Source organism: Polyodon spathula, chromosome 1 (assembly GCF_017654505.1).
Source record: "Polyodon spathula isolate WHYD16114869_AA chromosome 1, ASM1765450v1, whole genome shotgun sequence".
In the NCBI taxonomy this organism is placed as follows: domain Eukaryota; kingdom Metazoa; phylum Chordata; class Actinopteri; order Acipenseriformes; family Polyodontidae; genus Polyodon; species Polyodon spathula.
The window spans coordinates 38,426,585-38,449,134 of record NC_054534.1 but is presented as its reverse complement, the minus strand read 5'-3'; the positions used below and the strand labels follow the sequence as shown (position 1 = coordinate 38,449,134).

Below are 22,550 nucleotides of genomic sequence, written 5' to 3'. Positions count from 1 at the left end.
CAGCTGGGTTCAGGTAGGCAGAAGCAAGGAAAAAAAGAAACTTCGTCACACAACCACCAGAAATCAAAACAACCAACAAATTTGAGTCACTTCAGAATTTTGATGAGCAGAACCAACAACAAGAGAACGAAAGGAACAACATCCAGGACCCCATTGACAGTGGTGACCAGACAGCAAAAAGAAGGGACATCATGATTGTTGGGGACTCCATATTGAGAAACACAGCAAGTTCAATTCGCAGTTTGGACCCCCTTACTACAACAGTGTGCTGCCTTCCGGGAGCCTCGGTCAAGCACATCACTGAGAACGTGGACAGGCTCCTAGAACGAACAGGAGACGACCCGGTAGTAGTCGTCCACATCGGTACAAACAACATTGGAAGAGACGGACCAAAATCCCTGCAAAACAAATTCAGAGAGCTAGGAAGGAAATTAAAAGAGAAAACCAAAACTGTGGTATTTTCTGGTATACTACCAGCACCTTGCAAAGGACCATATGGACAGCTGGAAATAATTAATCAAAACGCATGGCTGAAGATGTGGTGCACACGGGAAGGCTTCACCTATCTTGATCACTGGCCCACATTCTACAACGAGGACTATCTGTATAGACGGGATGGACTGCACTTAAATAACAAGGGAACCAGTCTACTTGGAGAAAAGATCCTCGAGCAGGTTCAGAAGCATTTAAACTAGAAAGGAAGGGGGGAGAAATCAACAAAAAAACAGAAGGGAGACCACATCAAAACAAGGAACAACTCAGGTAAGACAACCATTAAATGTATTTATCTAAATGCTAGAAGTATCAGAAACAAAATTCTAGAACTTGAAGCTACTGCACTAACAGGTAACTATGATGTGATAGGTGTTACAGAAACTTGGTTGTCTGAGAGTGATGGGGACAAATATAATATTTGTGGGTATACACTGTATAGGAAAGACAGGCAGGACAGAAGAGGAGGAGGGGTAGCGCTATACATAAGAAACAGTCTTGAAGCCCAGGTGTTAAACCTGGACAAAGAAAATAAAACCGAATCAATATGGGTCACAATAACTGACAAAAATTCAAAAGGGCATAATAATAGGAGCATGCTATAGACCGCCAGATTCAGACGGTGAGCAAAATAATGTGTTATACAATGACATTAGAAATGCGTGTAGCAAAGGAGAAGCCATACTAATGGGGGATTTCAACTTCCCCCAGATAAAATGGGAAAACCCGGTGGGTAGCACGAAGGATGAAATAGAAATGGTGGAAATGACAAATGACTGCTTCCTAACACAATTTGTCAAGGCACTGACTAGAGGGGAGGCATGCCTTGATTTAGTCTTTTCAAATAACGAAGACAGAATAACTAAAACAGAGGTCAGAGAACCACTGGCAAACTCAGACCACAACATGGTCTCATTTGAAGTGTTTTTTAAAACCCCAAAAGTAATGACTAAAGCTAAGGTTTACAATTTTAGAAAAGCAAACTATGAAGGTATGAAACAGAGACTAACAGAAGTAGATTGGAGTAAAATAGAGAAAACACCCACAGAAGAAGGATGGTTGTTCTTCAAAAATGTAGTACTAGAGGCGCAAAACAATTACATCCCTAAAGTAGACAAATCTAAATGTAAAACTAAATTGCCAAAATGGTTTAATAGATCAATTAAAAAAAATATTCAGCGAAAAAAGGCACTTTACAGAGCATTAAAAAAGGACCAAAAAGAAAGTACGCAGAAAGAGTACACAGAACTGCAAACGCAAGTCAAAAAGGAAGTTAGAAAGGCCGAGAGAGAAATAGAAATGAACATTGCTAAGGGAGCTAAAACCAATTCCAAAATGTTTTTCCAATATTACAACAGCAAGAGAACATTCAAAGAGGAGATTAAATGTTTAAGAGATACAAATGGCAAAATCGTAGAGGAAGAAAAAAAATAGCAAATATGTTAAATGATTACTTTTCACAAGTTTTTACAAAGGAAGATACTGACAACATGCCCCACATGTCATCCAGTTCCTATCCAGTTTTAAATAACTTTAGCATAACTGAGGCAGAAGTGTTAAAGGGACTAGGAGCTCTTAAAATAAACAAATCCCCTGGGCCGGATGAGATCCTCCCAGTAGTACTCAAAGAAATGAAAGAAGTAATTTACAAACCTCTAACCAAGATCATGCAGCAGTCTCTTGACACAGGGGTGGTACCGACAGACTGGAAAATTGCAAACGTAATACCGAGCCACAAAAAGGGAAAAAAAACTGAACCAGGTAACTACAGACCAGTAAGCCTGACTTCTATTATATGCAAACTTATGGAAACTATAATAAGATCCAAAATGGAAAATTACCTATATGGTAACAGGGTCCTGGGAGACAGTCAACATGGTTTTAGGAAAGGGAGATCATGTCTAACTAACTTGCTTGATTTTTTTGAGGATGCAACATCGATAAAGGGAGATCGTGTCTAACTAACTTGCTTGATTTTTTTGAGGATGCAACATCGATAAAGGGAGATCGTGTCTAACTAACTTGCTTGATTTTTTTGAGGATGCAACATCGATAAAGGGAGATCGTGTCTAACTAACTTGCTTGATTTTTTTGAGGATGCAACATCGATAATGGATAATTGCAAAGCATATGACATGGTTTATTTAGATTTCCAGAAAGCTTTTGACAAAGTCCCGCACAAAAGATTAATTCTCAAACTGAACGCAGTTGGGATTCAAGGAAACACATGTACATGGATTAGGGAGTGGTTAACATGTAGAAAACAGAAAGTACTGATTAGAGGAAAAACCTCAGAATGGAGTGTGGTAACCAGTGGTGTACCACAGGGATCAGTATTAGGTCCTCTGCTATTCCTAATCTACATTAATGATTTAGATTCTGGTATAGTAAGCAAACTTGTTAAATTTGCAGACGACACAAAAGTAGGAGGAGTGGCAAACACTGTTGCAGCAGCAAAGGTCATTCAAAATGACCTAGACAAGATTCAGAACTGGGCAGACACATGGCAAATGACATTTAATAGAGAAAAGTGTAAGGTAATGCACGCAGGAAATAAAAATGTACATTATAAATATCATATGGGAGATACTGAAATTGGAGAAGGAATCTATGAAAAAGACCTAGGAGTTTTTGTTGACTCAGAAATGTCTTCATCTAGACAATGTGGGGAAGCTATAAAAAAGGCTAACAAGATGCTTGGATACATTGTGAAAAGTGTTGAATTTAAATCAAGGGAAGTAATGTTAAAACTGTACAATGCATTAGTAAGACCTCATCTTGAATATTGTGTGCAGTTCTGGTCACCTCGCTATAAAAAAGATATTGCTGCTCTAGAAAGAGTGCAAAGAAGAGCGACCAGAATTATTCCGGGCTTAAAAGGCATGTCATATGCAGACAGGCTAGAAGAATTGAATCTGTTCAGTCTTGAACAAAGAAGACTACGTGGCGACCAAAAATTCTAAAAGGTATTGACAGTGTCGACCCAAGGGACTTTTTCAGCCTGAAAAAAGAAACAAGGACCAGGGGTCACAAATGGAGATTAGACAAAGGGGCATTCAGAACAGAAAATAGGGGGCACTTTTTTACAGAGAATTGTGAGGGTCTGGAATCAACTCCCCAGTAATGTTGTTGAAGCTGACACCCTGGGATCCTTCAAGAAGCTGCTTGATGAAATTCTGGGATCAATAAGCTACTAACAACCAAACGAGCAAGATGGGCCGAATGGCCTCCTCTCATTTGTAAACTTTCTTATGTACTTATGTTCTTATTACTCAAGAAAGCCCACCTTGAATCCTATTTGAAGTATGCAAAAAAAAAAAAAAAAAAAAAAAAAAACACTCAAGATTCTGTAGTCACGTGGCAAAAAGTTTTGTGGTCTGACGAAACTAAAATGGAACTTTTTGGCCTAAATGCAAAACGTTACATTTGGCGCAAACCCAACACAGCGCATCACCCAAAGAACACCATCCCTACTGCGAAGCATGGTGGTGGCAGCATCATGTTATGAGGATGTTTCTCATCCGTACGGACTGGAGCACTTATCAGGATAGAAGGGAAAATGAATGGAGCAAAATACAGAGAAGTCCTTGAGGAAAACCCTTCTGCAAGAAAGGTGAAACTGGGATGGAAGTTCACCTTTCAGCATGACAGCAACCCAAAGCACACAGCCAAAGCTACACTGGAGCGGCTAAGGAACAAAAGGTAAATGTCCTCGAGTGTCCCAGTCAGAGCCCCGACATAAATCCAATCAAAAATTTGTGGTATGACTTGAAGATTGCTGTCCATCAATGCTAATAAAGTAACTTAACAGAGATGAACAGTTTTGTAAAAAAGAATGGTCAAATATTGCCAAATCTAGGTGAGCAAAGTTGGTAGAGACCTATCCCAACAGACTCACAGCTGTGATTGCTGCCAAATGTGCTTCCACCAAGTATTAACTCAGGGGGGTGTAGACTTATCCAATTATGATCTTTCAGTTTTGTATTTTTAACATATAATTTTTTTCTCAATTAAAACTTTTTTCCCCTTAGCAGTGTGGAGTATGGTGTGTAGATAAGTGGAAAAAAACCCTCATTTAAATGGATGAAACTCTGAGGCACTGACACAACAATATGTGAAAAAGTTCAAGGAGGTGTAAACTTTCTATAGGCATTGTATGGGTGTATATATGTGTGTGTGTAAAAAAGTGTGTGTATATAATCACACACACACTATTTAATTGCACTAATTTTGCACACATCAGCTCCTCACATTTAGCTTATTCACAGGTTCATAAACAGCACACCTTCAATCTCGCCCCAAACCCTGTGTAACATTTCCAGTTGATGCACCAGTCTATAATAGGTGAAATCAAGACAACACCAGCACCTTAAACACCAGCAATACATCCTTTGTCATCATCCCTCTCTCCCGGTTCTTCTGGCTCTTTAGTATGGCCATATTTGCCTGACCCAAAAGGAAATTAGCTAGCTGCACTCTATACTTTTTACCTTTGCAGTATATAACCCTGAATATACAGTCACAGACCAGTAAACAGTTCCTTTAAATAAATGAGAGGAGGCTGTAGTCTTGAACAGTGCAAATAACAATGGAATATGGGTTCTCAGCTATTGCATAAAATACATTTATCAGAAACCCCTTGTTTAATAATGGTAAGAAAAGAGGTAGTAGCCATAACAGTATGCAACACTCAACAGTAACTCTCCTACTCGCTTCTACACTGGTGGCTTATACAGAGCCCTCCAGGCTGGAACAATGGCCTCATCTACATTTACCTTTTCACGCCAACATGTGTCTGGAAGTGCTTTGATGTTTTTTAAGTGTTTAATTTTCACACACAGTCTGTATAGCTTTGTTTTTTTTTCATTTGCACTGAAGTGTATGGTATAGGTGTCCCCAAACTACAAAAGCTTGCCTGGGCTGTCCTCTCTGCTCTACAGCTGGCCTATAACTCAAACACTTGTGTTTCTGACTCCAGGCTGTCAGTAACTGTAAAGAACTCCCCCAGTACAGCCCTCGCCTGACGGCAGCACACAGCTGCATTAAAAACACATCAATGACTCTTACTGACCCGCCAGGAACGCAGGGCTTTTCCAAACTGTCCAAATGTTTAAGGACTCCTCTAGACATTCAAATTTTGATAAAACTATCAGAATCTAAAATTGGTCAGGTCAAAGCTTGACTGTATACCAACGGTTCCTCTAAAAACCACAGTGTCACCTTGCTAAAATCTCGCTGGATCCTAAACAACCACTATGCAATCAGCATCCCCTTATAAAAAACTGGTAATACAGACAGGTTGAGCTTTTCAGTGGTGATTAAAAACATCTGCCTATTAAAAGTTTAGATTCTCCACTTTATGAAGGAAACTAAATGCCAGTGCTCTCCAGGTGAGAGACTCAGGGGCAAACAGCAGCCTCTGCAGAGACTGGAGTCAATACGCTGCAACCCTGCTACACACATTCACCAAACTCTGCCCACCCTCCTCTACAGGCAGATACAGCACACTCTATTTAACCCAGTGAATACTGTCCCAGAAACACTCTGCTAGAAGTGTTTGGATCTCCTTTACCAGCAACAATGGGGGGTCTGCACACCTGAGCTTGTGCCATAACACTGAAGTGACCAGAGTGTGAATAACCAAAACCCTACCCATAAAAGGACAATTTTGTGATAAGCCAACCCCAGCTCTGCAGTCTTCCTTTTACCTGTTCAACAACCCCACTCCAGTTTTCCTTTGCCACCCCCTCTCTTCCCATAAACACACCCAGACGTTTAAAAACTTGCTGACTTCACTGCAGGCCTGCGGGCAGAACTGGTGGCCTACAACCCTCCCATTAAAAAAGCATTGCTTTTGGCCCAGTTTACTTTTGGAGAGGAAACCCTTTCAAACACATGTTGGCAGTCATTTAGTACTTGCACGTCCTGAGTGTCATAATCACTGTGACCACCGCTTTTACAGATTCCATAGACACATCTGGAATAGTCAAACCAGTTAGCAACATGTAATTTATTAAAAGAGCGTTGTCAAAAATTGACCTATTGGGCACTGGTGCAGTACAATAAAACTCACTACCTAACACAACCGGACTGACAAGACCTTAGATAAAATTGTGTATTGTGAACAAAGAAGACTGACATGGCATCAGTTCTTAATGTTACATAGGTCTCCTTTCTTCGGCATTAATGTCAATACTGTTCAACTGCAACTCAGAGATAGTTCATTCTCCCTTATGTTCTCAGTGAACATGTCCAAACAGATCTCCTCCAATCTGTAGCCAAACAGTAAACAGATAAAAATCAATGGTCAAACCTTCGATTCCTGGGGCCTTTCCAGTATTCAGCCCAACCAGAGCCTCAGACAGCTCCTTCAATATCAGCTCTCCCTCGATCAGCTGATCTTTCTTCTCTTCTCAAACCTGAGGCAGCCTCTCAAGGAAACGATGTGCCTCCTCACTCCTCCACTGCTTCCACCGTGAATACTTCTGAAAATAAATCCACTCCGGATGTCCACAGAACATAACAATTGACCAGTTGTTGTCTGCAACAGTGCATCAGTTTACCTTGAACTGTTTTCTTTTCAAGATCAAATAAATATTTAGTTGGTGCATCCATTTGATCAAGATTTTGACCGTACCAGTGCCCCATGTACTTGTGTGTCCGATAGATCAACTAATCTCCTTTCCTTCATTTTCAGGTCCTGAAACAGCCCATTGCTGTAGCTAGACTCCAGAGCTCTGTGGAGATCAGCAATATCTTCTTCCAGGTCTTTCATCACTACACAGTGCATTGTGTAATGTTGTTAGTGTATTGCTGACAGCATTTTGATCTGAACTTTAGCCACATCCCATCACTGTCTCAATGACGAAAAAGCTACTATTTTTCCTTTCCGCCTTTTCCCCAAATAATCTAAAACATTTTAAAAAGTGTGCTTCCTGCAACAATTTGTTATTAAAATGCCAGTATGAGGAATGAACCTTCAATTGGGGAATAACCATGTCTAAAACAAGTCATGTCTATGGGAATAATCTCTGACTTAATAAATAGGTTTAAAAAGTGATAAAAACGTAAAGTGTATCCAGCCTGGCTAAAAAAATATTCCCAGCGCTACCTTTAGCCCACGTGTACTGCCTGATATTGTTAAGTGTTGGCATCCAGACATCCACTAGATAATTTGCAGTTAAAACTGATATCAGTTCCATAACCGACTGTGGGTGGAGCGCTGAGCCATTCCTATTAGATGATAGTCAATAGCGCAGATAAAATCACCTGCTAATAGAACTCTCCCCTCTGGCTGACACTGTGACAAGACATCATCATAACACTCTCTCTTGTCCATTATTAGGAGTATAAACATTAATCAATGTACAGTGCCTTGCAAAAGTATTCAGACCCTTCCTATGGTGTCCCATTTTGTGAAATTACAAACTGACGTATACACATTTTTTTTTTTTTTTTTAAACTTAATATTTTATTCAAAATGATAAGTTACAGTAAATGTCAGCAAAAACTAAAGAGAAAAAATTGAAATATGTTGATTGTATGAGTATTCAGACCCTTCAACTCAATATTTGGTGGAGGCACCTTTGGCAGCAATTACAGCAGTCAGTCTTTTTGGGTAATTCTCTACCAACTTTGCACACCGGCTTGGTGCAATTTGTGCCCATTTTTCTTGGCAGATTTGCTCAAGCTCTCTCAAGTTGCTTGGGGATAAGTTATAGACAGCAGTTTTCAAGTCTTCCCATAGATTCTCAATAAGTTTCAAGTCAGGACTTTGACTGCGCCACTCAAGGACATTCACTTTCTTATTCTTAAGCCACTCCAGTGTAGCTTTCGCCTTGTGCTTTGGATCTTTGTCCTGCTGAAAGGTGAATTTTCGCCCCAGTTTTAAATATTTAGCAGACTGAAACAGGTTTTCCTCCAGTATTTGCCTGTACTTTCCTCCATTCATTAGTCACTGTCGCAGTCTCTGCTTTCAACTGCGCTCGCCACATACTGAGGTGCTGAGCATTTACTAATGCCTACATCTCCCATTACTGACACATCATTTTCTGCACTCTCAGAAATATCAGCGCTGTTTCTGAAATCATGCTGTGTTTTGCTAAACTATCTATATTTTTTGTTATGTCTATTCTCATTCTCTTGGGCATTTTAAAACCTGTGTTGTCTGTCAGTCCTGCCTCTTCTTCTCTAAACTCCCCTCCCAAATCTAGTCACTGTCACCTCCCTTACTCCTCTCCCCAACATTCCCATTGTCTGCCTGTTCAGAGCCCACACTCCCTCCCCTTTGATTCTGGCCCTACAGCACCCTTAGTAACCAGCCCAGTAATGTTAGCATTTGAAAGTCCAGCTTCCTGGCTGGCCGGCTCAGTGGTACTTTCCCCTGCTTTACTTTCACTCTGACTATTAACGTAACACATACATGCACGTATTATGTACAATCTCAGAACAATATCCTATTATGTTCAGAACCAGATGCAGCTCTCTTTGGGTCCAGTTGGTATTCACACTCTCTGGAACTGAAACACACAACTTTGATGATAAAAAAAAAAAAAAAAAAATCCAGCACAAAAGCCTTCTTTGACATTGCTGTTGACATTCAAAGCAATCTGCAGGGTTATAAAGGAAATTCCAAACACAACAAAAAACATACATGCTCTGTACACCAAGAAGAAAGGCTTCTAGTACAAGGGCTCCACCTACCAAAGGCACATAGAACCTCATGCAGAAGGGAGCAACTTTACAAGCCACAACAAACTGGTGGCAAATCATTGACAGCTTCAAGTTCAAGGATGAGAACTTATCCCTGCTGTGTGGCAGGCCCAGAATCCTGTCTACTGCCATTGTCAGGCCCAATACCAATACCTCTCAGTGAAGCCTTAGACTGCAGCAATATTTAATAAGACTGACATACCAGTCCCTGGTGCTCAAAAGACAGCACTATATACTGAAAGGCTGTACCAACATCTTTTTTTAGGTTTGTGTTTCCATATCCGCTACATTTCTGTGGACATTGTTTTCACAACCAAGATGGACTGAAGTATTATTTTAAAATATCTTAACTGATCACATGCCAAACGCTAAGATGGTTTACAGAAGATGTACATCGAAGGACACTGTGTGGGTAACTGTTTTTAATAGGTTTTGTTAGTAAAATTAACTGATTTTAATCACAATGATAAGTCAAATAATTGTGTTGACAGTAATTGCAGTGTTTGGTTTATGACAAACCGTTACATTTAACTGCAACAATTATGGTTTTGTTTTCATTATACAATAACAAGAAAATTGCTGATCATTTACCTAGATTTTGATTCAGAATAAAATTATCAATTACATTTAAAATTACTTAATTTGATTAAAAACGTTAATTTGTGTGCTTTTGAGTCTTGATCAAATGTAAAACACCAAATATATTTCCTCTTTAAAGCACTACTGCACTCTAAGAACAAAATGACAAGCCCAGAAGAACCCAGCATCTGGATCCTGTCAGCAGCAAACATGGTGTTCCTTGAAATTCATAACTACACAGCTGCAAATGTGACGAGCACTTTAAGTTTTATTACATACTTGTTTGTAAACAATAAAAATCAAAAGCTATATACACAAACTGCAGATGCCCTACTGCAAACAAACCAGGTCCCACTGGACAAACCTAGACCTCACTAACCATGATTCTTAACTTCTTGAACATTTATTACTCAAGCATCTTGAAAATGTGGGGATATGTAATCAGGAAGCGCAACCCAGTTAATCTTACATTACAACACACAATGAAATGGAATCTGCCTTTTCTTATGAATTATTTTTTGTATTATAATTTCACATACATGTAGAACATGACCCAAGATTGAGAATAAATTTATAGTGCTCAGTTCACCATGGCCCTTTGGTCAGCATGGCAACTTCAAGGATACTAGGGAAAATTGACAATTTTTATTATTATATAAAAAAAAGAAAAGCTTATTAACATATTGATTTTTTTTCAATTTCCACTTTTTTGAAACTCTATTTAATAAACCTATATTACATATTCAATTGCACTTAGCAATTGCACCACAGCGAGCAACAGCTTTACATCATTTAACACACATCAGCGAAATCGTAGAAATCAGAAATCCTCATGCCACATTCTACCTTTAATTGTAAGTAGCAGTTCCATAATATTGTAAGAAAATACACAATACTTCCAATCTTTGTGATAAAAATGTAATGCATTAATTAAAAATTAAAATATCAATTGACACACGAGTCTGAGTGGTGATGATCTGGGTCACTCAAAGATAGATGAGATGCAAGCTAATGTTATTTTAGTTTTGATCAGTCTAAAGAATTTGACATACATAAAGACAGACTGACAGGCAACTCCTTAAATCCTGAAGTCTCGAATTGTAAAAACATAGGTGTGACATACAGTAAGTATAGACAAACTACAAATTATACCATACTCTCAATTACTTGTGCTAAAGAATGTCCTAACCCTGTATAATCACAATTCAATAAACGGTTCTTTTTTGGTAAATTACAGAAGAATAACACCTCCACTATCCCTCCATTTACAAGGACATGCATTTCCAGCGGGGCATAATAGATTGAGAAGCCAAAAGAAATATCCAGATGCACAGTAATGTGATCACGTATGCTGTTTGTATAATGCTTACGAAAAATGAGAATTCAAGAAAATGCTATACACTTTTATGATATTGTCAACACAGTTGTTTTATAGTTTTGTTTGTTACTGTGTGACAATAAATCTGTTACATTAAAATGTCTGTATATTAAAACTTGGAGAGTAGGCAAACAAACAAACAGAAATTAAACTTGCTAATATTTACATTGTTCCTATATGTCTATCTGATAAAAAGGTTTGTGTTTGAAAGCAGAAACTGAAGACCACCAACCCAGATGTTCCATCATCTGTCACTTGCGTCCTGATTGAGCTCTTATGCAGCAAAAACAGATTATTTACATGAGCTGATGACTTATTATTTACAAAAGCAGTCAGGCTGCATGGATCACTGTCTAGAAGTGACGAACACACACCAGATTCCAAAGTAAAGGGCCCAAGCCTGTGTGGCACAGTAACAAAACAAGCAACTTGCTGTTTGATTGCTGCTCCAGCTGGAACTCTTGATCACAGAACCAGAGGCGACCACTGGCTTGATTTTACACTGCACTTTAGCTCATCCTTACAAAAACGCAATAACACATGACCTCAGTTGGCCTGGAAACTGATCCATTGTCATAAAACTGTTCAGGGTAAGCAATTGTGGCCATTCTAGTCCAGATCTCTGTTCCATGGCCTTAATTACTACAAACGGAACCATTTAAAATTGTGATCAGTGTTTGGTGCAGACCAGAGGTGGTAGAGTGACATGTCATGGAAAGACCCAACAGGTTTTGTTTAAGGAAAGTCTTACTTACTGGACAAATATTAAAAAAACATTAAAACTGGATAAACTTACATCATCTTCCTCCTCCTCCTCCTCCTCGTCACTATCTTTGTACCCGGGAGGAAGAGGAGGCCCCACAAATTCCTCATCCTCCTCTGCTGCTCTTCGACTAGACAGCTGACCTGGGGGAGGGGGGCCAATCAATTCGTCCTCTGAATCATCTTCACTATCACTGCTGCTGTCAGAATGAGGTCTTTCATGAAAAGAAAGAATGTATTAGAATTTAAAAAGGAACATTTTTCATCTTGCAGGTTTAAGCTTGGAATGTGCATTTATGCAGGGATAGTGTGACTGCTGACCTTAAATCAATTCTTGTTCACCCAAAGAGGACTGCTTACGAAAAATGTATGAATTTGTGTACAGACTTTAGACACCATGTGGGCTACTTACTGGCTGCTAGAACACCCACCACAATATACTTTCTATATAATTAGTTATATTTGTTTAACCATTAAAAGATCCACTGATATTGAAGATCTCATTTATACTAGCATATTGGCAATTAATGATACATAAGTTCATTTATTTTACAAAACTAAGAACCCATATTTATTTAAAATCCTTCAGCTGCAACATCACCTTTACAATGGAGTCATGTGGGGTTCAACAGGGTTCACTCAATTAAAACTCCACTCACTTACACCACAGCAGTTAAATAAACTAAATCTAAATAACAATAAATTGACATCTGTTGAAAACTAATTAAAAGACAGCTACTACAGGATTACTCTATCTCAGTAACTATAGGAAGCGTACCACTGAGAAAAGAATCTCAGTTTTACATTTTATCAGGTGCTTTAAAGTAAGTGAAATATTCAGGACACCCCTGTCTCAGCACATGCACTCTATGCTCAATGATGATATCTTCTTCTAGACAGCCCAAGATAAAACTTTATCTGCACCTTACTGGATGACAGAACAGTACACATCTGACTTCAAATCAGAACAGGCTTTTTTTGGCAATCAAGGTCAAACGACAAAGATTGATCGGTGTGATGGGATTTTATAATATTTTGAGTGATGCGCAAATGAAAAGCATACCGTATATGTAGCTCAAATAGAACATCATGTGTTTGTACAAAGTTGGTTTTCTTTACTTCTCTTAATGACCCATTTCTCTCAGCTAGTATCTCCTGAATCTAAGATGACAACTCTTGCATGTTGATTTCAAACAGAACAACCCCACGACATTTATTACACTATGGATGGCAAATGACAGAACCAATTCAGCGTGCAATGAACTATAAACTGCAGTGCATACAATTATTCTTATTAGAGAAGAAATTAATATACTCACTTGTGGAGTCACTGAAGAAACTACAATTATGGCTACACATTTTAGTTTCCAAGATGTGTCACATTCAGCAGTTTCATATCACAGTAAGTCATACCATACAGTTTAGGTATAAATACGTAATACATTTATCTACCAAAACATACTAATACTGTACAGAATTGGTTTCAAAAAGGCAGTTATATTCAAAGACTTTCTTACCTGGAAGATGACATACCAGGGCGTGCTTTACCACCAGAAACAGAAGCCTTGCCAGTGTGAGAATCCCCTATCATTAACGCTTGCTTCTGCTTTTCAGCATCTTTCATTTCTCGCTGCTCTAAGAACATAATCAATAAGATTGTTTAACAGATCTACATTTTCCGGTACTGCTAAAGTTATTATAAAACTTTGCCAGAAAAAAAAAAGTATTCTTCAAACAGCAAACTAGAGTTAGTTTTAAAGACTTACCTGTCACTTTCTGGCTTCTTTCAATTGCAGTTCTTCTGGTCTGCTCAAATATTGCATCCAGATCAAATGTCCGGGCTTTTTTTCCTTCAGAAAGAAAATATTAGACATATCTAGTTGATCAAAAATCTGGCAAAGGATTGTTCTTTTTTTCTTTTTTAAATATAGGTCAACAGTTGCATTCCATGTTAAATTCCCTCAGAGTTGGGTTTTATTATAGCTCAAACGCATTCTGTGCAAGACATTATGGCAGAATACAGTTTATTGAAAACAGCTTATCCCTTTTTTAACTCCTGTTCCTACTTGTTATTATTACAGTACTTATCAATAACATACAGAACACTCAACAACTGTAGAAAGTAGCAGCAGCGCACCAGTTTGGCACCAAATGAAGCAGTGCCTAAAACGTAAGACTAACGTTTAACCATTAATCTATCAATGCAACACTGCCCCCAGTGCATGTAATACATTCCACACTTGTCCTACAGTACTAGTTGCATTTCTTTGACTTTCCAGTATTGCTTACATACAGACTACAGGTTTGCTTTAAATATCAGAGTGAGATTTTTTTTTGTCACCAGAATGTGAGGACTGAAACTGAGTATATAAAATGACATACTAAGTGATTCTAAACAACAAGAGTACAACAATCAATTAAGATAACTGCTATTTCTTTTTTTTATTGACATTTTTTTTTTTTTTTTAAGGGACCAAAAAAGCAGCTTTCTCTTGAAAGGATGAGTGTGAAACAAAACGCTTACACCGATGTAAGCTACACTAATTAATACACTATAGCATTCTCCCATAGCTAGTGCCGCACCTTCATAACAGGTTGCTATACATATTTATGATTACAGTATTTATCTATGAGTTGTTCTTCCAACTGAAACATACCAAACCCTGAGAAGCCCATGACTGAAGCAATATCTGTGTCATTGCCAGCAGTTCCAGATGCTGAAATAGAAATGTAGAGAAAATCATGAAAGATCACACACAAAAGCTTTGCTTGCATGTTTTAATACTGACCAATCATTAACGGATGGCAAATCATTAAAGTGTAGTATAGAAAGCTTTTAGTATAGTGTAAAGCCGACTAACACAACTACGGGGCACAAGAAAATGGGGTAGCAGACTAGATTAATCTCCATTCATACATTTTTATTTCAGGTTTTTGTAATGATATCGAGCGGAATTGCTGATGGAATACGACACAGCAGACTGTATGTGAGGTTTTTTTTGTTGTTGTTGTTGTTTTGTTTTTTTAAGGAAAACTGGATGGTTGAGTATTTCTGACATATATCTTTAACAATATTACATTTCAGTATTTAAATGCTGAATCCGGTTAGTAGAGGCGCTGGATGTTTTAATAAGTGTGAATACATTCGACACACAATTCTAAATAAAACTGATATCTCTATCAGCTATAGATATGAGTATCATCAAGTCGTTTGCTTACGAGGTTACACCAGCACTTTGTGATTCAACTACTTAGTAAATTTGGGTCATTAAGACGTTAACTCGGGTGATGTGTCTTTATTTTTAAAATATCAAATTGGTTTAATATGTATTGCAATGCTGTGCATTTAGTTCACTGGTATTCTTTTAACATTTTTCAAAATAATAATTAAAAAAAGAAAGATGAAAGAAACCCTTATTACTCTTACTCTTACTCTGGTCTCGGTCTTCCCCCTGCTGCTCCATGTTGTTAGTTTACAAGTTTACACAAACCGGCTAAACAACGATACGTTGTAAAAGAAGAACGGCTTTGAAACAAAATGTAATGTAGAGTCTATGCAGCGCCATCGTCTGGGGGTTGTTGGTTATGACTAGAGCTCCGCACCTTGAGTGCAGTTGTTGATGTTTACTGTAGGTGCCAATTAAGACATAAAAACTGACCAACTAAATGTCGCACTTTAATTCGTAGTCTAGGGAAACAAGTACGTTATATATCTATCTATCTATCTATCTATCTATCTATCTATATATATATATATATATATATTATATATATATATATATATATATATATATAGATATATATATAGAGAGAGAGAGAGAGAGAGAGAGATATGAATGAAATTATTTCGTCGTATTGATTTCAATTAAACATACATCAGTAATGTCAATAACCGGTAGTACCATGCTGTAATGCTTCATTCGTTGCAGTCCTCCAGCCACGGTGTGGCTTGAGCTCGGCGCTGCTTGTGCAGTGAGCCAGGCGGTAGAGTCACCTCTCCGTCTCCTCTACTGGAGTGAACCTTCACATTTCACCCTCGCAGCGGCGTGAGGCTGGCGGGATACACACGGGTAGTACAGGGAGACAAGTGGAGAAAGTAGAGTAAAGAACTGTAATTTAACAGGATATATTCGACTTTTACTATCTGGCTATCTCAGGTAACGGGATGTTTAGATTGCCCAATGTAATATATGACATGCGTAAAAATCCGCGTCAATTTTGTTCAGTTAACGTTAGAAAGCATGTTTCCGCACAAGGCTTGCAATGCCAGAATCAGATGGAAAGAGTTACCGGTAATACCAGAATTACAGTAAAAACTAAGCAGGCCTTCGTGTTACATAGATTACTAACATAAACTGTTAACGCTTTCAATTTTCATTGACCTGGAGCTTTTGATTAATTAAATAAATAAAATATTATTATGATTATTCCATCACATAAAAAAAGAGTTGTGTGCATAACTCGCATACTGTATTGTGATGGAAATTATCTTAATTTATTTGAGAAGCCAAAGCGCTACGTGTCAAATTATTTAGCTGTGCAATAAGTTACTCAATACATGTTTGTTGAGCAAAGGTTGATAGGAATTGTGTGTGAAGTAGGAATTACTGAGATTTACAGAAAAAAAAAAAACTCACAAGTTGCATTAGCGTCATTTGAATAAAAAGGGCGTGAAAATGAATTGCTATAATAAACTGTATGCTGCTGTGTTCTATTATACACAGTTTTAAACAATAATTTAACTCCCCTTGGGGCTGGTCTGTTTTGGTTTGATGTTTGTTAATCCAATTTTAAGTATGCAAACTCTTTATAGCTTTCCTATAGGCTTAACTGTACCTTCGCTATTACCCACAAGTGTTTTTTTTCCCCCTTTAACATATTAAAACAGGTGGATTTAGCTTCCCAACATGCCTTCTGTTCTGGGTGCAAGCACCCCCACCGCTGCGGTCCAGGAAGCCTTAGAAAATACGGGGAGACTCATCAGCCGGCACCTTCAGGATGATCGCTGTTACCCGGACCTCTCGGAGCTCCTCGGTGTCATTGCTCACAGTGAGAAAAGCACTTTACTCATGTTATAGGAGATTCAAATAATATACCAATGTAGATACTCTTACAATTCAAGTTGCACTAGTGGCCTCCACTGTCTGTAATATCATGCAGAACCCAGTGATGGGATGAACCCTCTTTTCTCCTTTAACTGTGAGGGCATATGCTTTTTCTAATCAGTTTGGAAACTATTGTTGTAGGTTCTAGTGTAGTTTGCTATTTCTGACAGAAAAAAGCATATCCTTTATAACATTATACTGGCAGTGAGTGTACAGTAACTGTAAGATTTGTCAGTTTGAATAGTAAGTCACTTATTACGTAAATGTACTTAGTACGCACAACTATTGCAAAAATAAAACCTTGCAGAAAGTACAGTATACAGTTGTAGTGAAAAGTTTACATACCCCAAAGGAAATGTATAATTTCTTAAAAAAAAAAAAAAAAAAAAAAATCTCGAAAACAAAGAATTTTAGGAAAAATCTTTTGTGGCACAAGTTTTGCTTTTGTGGATGAGGAAAAGTTACATACCCTTTGATGCTATGATAGTATTGTCTACAAGGTGTGAGATATTTCAGTATGATCATACAGAATCTAGTTCTATAAAAGCTTAGAAAATGCTGGATTGCAGGTAAACATTTTTAGAGAATATAAAAGGAATTTGGCATAGGATGATTGCTGTCAATACCAATAAGTCAGTATGGTAAAACGTAAAGAGCTATCTGAAGACCTTTGGCAGAACGTTATTTATTGTCATAAAGCTAGAGAAGGGTACAAGAAGATATCCAAGCATTTGAGTATCCCAATTTCAGCTATTGTTTCTATTGTCAAGAAGTACAAGACTGATGGTACTGTTACAACGCTCCATCAGTCTGGAAGTAAGAAGCTTCTTTCACCAAGAACAAGTACATGAATTGTGAGGAAGGTTAATGACAATCAAGTGGGACTAGGGTTTCCATTTCAACCATAGGTCGAGTATTGCATAGTGAAGGTCTCAATGGTCACAGGCCAAGGAAAAAGCCACTCTTAGGAAAACATCACAAGGACAATCACTTAAAGTTTGCAAAATGGCATTTGAATGATGGATGTAGGATTTTTGCAGTGATGAAACAAAAATCGAGCTGTCTGGACATGCTGGTAGTTGTTACGTTTGGAGAAAGTCTGGTGAGGCGTACAAAGAAAAGAACGCCATGCCTACTGTTAAGCATGGAGGTGGTAATATCCTTCTATGGGGCTGTTTTTCCTCTAATGGCACATAGTTCCAATACATGGTGAAATGGATTTCATAGCATACCAAAAGATATTGGCCCTCCGCTATAAAACTTGGTTTTTATGCGCAATTGGATGTTCCAGCACACCAACAATCCAAAGCACACATCAAAATCTATTTCAGAATGGTTAAAGAAGAATAAAATCAAGGTTCTGGAATGGCCTAGTCAAAATCCCGATCTAAATCCGATTGAGAATCTTTGGTATGAATTGAAGAAGGCTGTGTACAAGAGAAGTCCTCGGAATTTGAATGAACTGGAACAATTGTGCATTGAAGAATGGTAAAAAATTACTAAAGCCAAAATGTCATTGACAAATTATAATCATTTAAAAGAGATTATTATTGCTAAAGGTGACTCAACTAGCTATTAATTTTATTTTTTCTTGTCAGGGTATGAATACTTTTCAATTAGCATTTTTGGAGTTTTGCAAAAAAAAATAATTCCTGAAATATAAATAGACATCTATTTCTTGTAACTTTTTCCCCCTCATAAACAAAAGCAAAACACTTGCTTCAAAAGATTTTTAATATACTTGTTTGTTTTCAGTAAATTTCTAGCAATTCTAAATTTCCATTGAGGTATGTAAACATTTGACTACAACTGTATACTAAATGGGTTTTCTAACAATTGTTTCTCACGCTCTTTTTAACAGATACGCCGTCTGCGTCCGGTATCTCAGATATGGATTACCCCCTGCAAGGTCCTGGTGTGATGAGTTTCCCCAGCCTCCCAGAGATCAGCGCTGTCCGCAGAGTGCCGCTGCCTCCTGAACTAGTGGAGCAGTTTAGCCGTATCCTTGGATTATGTCTTTGAGAAAGCCTTGTTAATTTTGAAAAAAAAGTTTGTTAGTTCTTTCTTCTTCGGCTGGTTTCACTGGCTTGGACTACTGTACACAGGGTAACGTTAGGTGGTCCCAGATTAGTTCTGGGTCGTGAAACCAGCTAGATTAGAGTACAGTTACAGACTTTTCTGTAGATGTTAGGTTATCCATCCTTTAGCCCATCCCTTAGTTCTTTTTGGACAATTTGTTGTAGAGCACTAAGTGTGGCGCTAGGACAACTTTGTAACGGATTATTATAGGAATTTTTGGGAGGATTAAAATTAAACCTTGTCAACCCACTTACCACTACCATATATTAATGATTGTATCTAGGTATTTAAACCACAACACAGTATTATCTAAGCATTACTTGTCTGTGCAGGGGTGGAAATAAGACTCCCATTGCAGTTTGAGCCATTCCTGGTTTTGTTGTGAGTTTAATTTAGACACATCTGAGCTTGTTACCTGTACACTGGGTCTGATCAAACACATATTAAAACCTGAAATGGCTGAAACTGCTATGCAGTAGGAATCTTATTTCCAGCCCTGCTGTGTGTGTCTGCAAAATTCCAGAATTTGTATAACAAAGTCAGAATAGTGATATTAACACCTTCCAAATGCTGATTTATTGTTTTTGCCTTAACTAAGTGTTAGATATGCAATGTAACTGCATGATGGGTGTTTTCCCAGAGATAAGCAGGGCATGGCTGACCATTGACAGTGATATATTCATGTGGAACTATGAGGATGGGTATGTGCAGTATACAATGTTAAGCTCAGAGATGAGCAAAATATACAGGAAAAATCCAATATTAAGCCCAGAATCCCAACAGCATGTGTTCCTTTTGTTTATCCTACAGAGGTGACGTTGCTTATTTTGATGGTCTGAGTGAAACCATATTGTCTGTGGGTCTTGTAAAGCCGAAGGAAGGTAATATGATCATATTCTGTTATTACATTAGAAACGCCAACCACTCGATATATCGCAGATGTCGGGGTCCAATGTAAATCAGCTATACATCAGGGGCTGCGATATAGGCAGACCCATAGAAAAACAAATAGGCTAACAAGTACTGTATAACCACTCCACCGTTTTATTGTGGGTATCATGGTCCAATATAAATCCTCTATGCAACCTGCTTTCATATAAAAAGCAGCACACCATTTCAGTTCGTACTGCAGAGGGTAAGTGCTTCTCATGAACTTAAGTTTCTAATTAATTTCATGAATCTTATTCTCTTTTCTCAAACGCTCAAACTGCTGCATTGAAAGAATCCATTCCCAACATAGGAGGCTTGTTGCTTGGGAGCTGACGTCACTGCACTGTGACTTTTGCTAGTGCATTGCTTAAAAAAACGCTTCAGCAAGTAGATATTTAATTTGCTTTGTGTTATTGTGCAATGCGTGTGTATATGATAACAGTACGATATTAATGCTTTGTTTTTAATTGTTCTGTATATTTTAGTTCGTGATGTGCAATAAAAAATAAAACAAACAATAATTCTAAGTGAAATTGTCTATGTAGATTGTAGCTAAGGCATGCGCAGTTAGACTGTAAAAATGGGGAGCCAGCTCCAGGACCGCAATATATCCGAATCCGCAGCATAGCGAGGGGACGATATAACGAGGGGTTGGTGTATTTTGATCAGTCTAGTTTTAAACCTTTATTATTCATTTTTATTTAAAAGAAAAATACACACTGTCACAAATAGATGGTATTCTAAAATGATGTGTTTACATAAAATTAGAACTTCTTTAGCACTAGAGTTTGACTGGAGTTTTGGTCTTGTCCCTGTACAGGAATTTTTCAGCCTCATATTCAATACCTGCTGGTTTTGGCTACTCCTGTAGATATAGTGATTCTTGGACTGAGCTTCCCTGGATCCCAGGCAGGTAGGTTCATTCTAATGTGCTTTGTGTTGTGGAATTTCTCATTATGTCTTTCTAATAGAAAAGCTGTAGTTTTAAACTATGGCTGTAAATGTACATTTAATGGATGAAAACATTTGCTGTTTAGACACATTTTCACTGAGAAAGTAGACTTGATTTAGTGTTAGTTCTTTGTGTTTTATTTTTAAATTTCTTTCAGATTTTACATTGGTGTTCACATACAGCATTCAGGTACATTGGTTTACAGTTAATCGAGATACTGCTTTATCGGTTATGACCTTTAGTAAAATACTATGCTTGGGAGTTTTATTTTTGTATTGCGGTTAAACGTTTGAAAGGATTAATTAAAATTTTAAACAGGCATCCGATTAGGGATACACCTACACACAACTATGATGTATTTATGTGAATAGAATGAGTTACAACTTTAAAAACAAAGTAGTTAGGGCTCCCAAGTGGCGCATCCAGTAAAGGCGCTCCACGTGGAGTGCAGGATGTGCCCTATAGTTTGGGGATCGCAGGTTCGAGTCCAGGCTATGTCACAGCCGACCGTGACCGGGAGTTCCTAGGGGGTGGCGCACAATTGGCCGAGCGCTGCCCGGGTAGGGAGGGCCTAGGTCGGCAGGAGAATCCATGGCTCATCGCGCATCAGCGTGGAGCCGTCAGATCTGTGTTGTCCTGGGGTACTATAGCTCTGGTGGCCTCGCTGTGGATCCGCAGAGCGGATAATAATAGCATTGTATTGTTATTAGCACCAGCTACAGGAGAAGGTGTAGTCAAATACACATTTTCATACTTTTTATTTTCATGTGTGTTGCCACTACTTTTTCTCACACATTCTGTAAAGTCACAAACATGTGATCAACATAAAAATGCCCCTCTGCTAGGTTCTGGAGTTCTGAATGACAGCATGTCTGGAGGAATGCAGCTACTCCCTGACCCACTCTACTCTATTCCCACTGATAACACATACCTGCTTGCCATCACTTCCACTGACCATGGGCGCATATTCCTGGCAGGAAAAGATGGTTGTTTGTATGAAATTGCCTACCAGGTAAGAAAAGAACATAATCTTTTTACCATGCTGCTTGCGTAATAAATATTTTGCTCTTCCTGACTGGTTTAATTGTGTTTTTTCTAGTGCTTTGGTACTTATTGAGGCAGCCAAGAATATGTAATAGACAAAAGATCAACGTGGTGTATATATTATCAAGCACTGCAGAATGACTGGGTGGGATTTATGTTTGTTTAACCCACGAAAGTGGATTTCTTAAATTTTTCTGCATTCTAGTTTGGCAATCCCCATTTCAGAATTTGGGGGGGGGGCGGAAGTACACACTCTTTCCAAGTTGTTGAGCATTTAAGTGTCAAGAATGTTTTACAGAAAACACTTATTTATTTATTTTTTGTCTGCGTTTAGGCTGAGGCTGGCTGGTTTAGTCAGCGCTGCAGAAAGATAAACCATTCGAAAAGCACTCTGTCCTTCCTTGTTCCCTCCGTGCTGCAGTTCACATTCTCAGAGGACGGTAAGTCATCATTAAGTTCTCAAGATTCTGTGTAAAACCTTTTTTACACCAAACAGGAATGCATATCTTTGATTTTA

The 22,550-nt window shown here is 38.2% G+C and overlaps 2 protein-coding genes across 3 annotated transcripts in view; one reads left to right on the top strand and one right to left on the bottom strand.

Annotated features, from left to right (window-relative positions):
* LOC121318428 (WD repeat-containing protein 70) overlaps positions 1-15,409 on the bottom strand; it is a 128,446-nt gene extending 113,037 nt beyond the window's left edge. Inside the window, exons 1-5 of one of the 2 annotated variants that reach the window (XM_041255107.1) lie at positions 15,357-15,409; positions 14,581-14,640; positions 13,690-13,773; positions 13,441-13,558; positions 11,958-12,138 (exon numbers count right to left, since the gene is read on the bottom strand). In XM_041255107.1, coding sequence (XP_041111041.1) covers positions 11,958-12,138; positions 13,441-13,558; positions 13,690-13,773; positions 14,581-14,640; positions 15,357-15,387 — 474 coding nt within the window. In that variant the 5' untranslated portion in view covers positions 15,388-15,409. Of the gene's footprint in view, positions 1-11,957; positions 12,139-13,440; positions 13,559-13,689; positions 13,774-14,580; positions 14,641-15,350 lie in introns of both variants that reach the window. The other variant, XM_041255097.1, reaches the window with a different exon arrangement.
* Positions 15,410-15,964: 555 nt separating this feature from the next.
* LOC121318427 (nuclear pore complex protein Nup155-like) overlaps positions 15,965-22,550 on the top strand; it is a 31,006-nt gene continuing 24,420 nt past the window's right edge. Inside the window, exons 1-8 of the mRNA XM_041255082.1 lie at positions 15,965-16,080; positions 16,812-16,972; positions 18,890-19,027; positions 19,712-19,808; positions 19,918-19,988; positions 20,858-20,950; positions 21,835-22,001; positions 22,368-22,473. Of these exons, the coding sequence (XP_041111016.1) occupies positions 16,831-16,972; positions 18,890-19,027; positions 19,712-19,808; positions 19,918-19,988; positions 20,858-20,950; positions 21,835-22,001; positions 22,368-22,473 (814 nt within the window). The 5' untranslated portion in view covers positions 15,965-16,080; positions 16,812-16,830. The remainder of the gene's footprint in view (positions 16,081-16,811; positions 16,973-18,889; positions 19,028-19,711; positions 19,809-19,917; positions 19,989-20,857; positions 20,951-21,834; positions 22,002-22,367; positions 22,474-22,550) is intronic.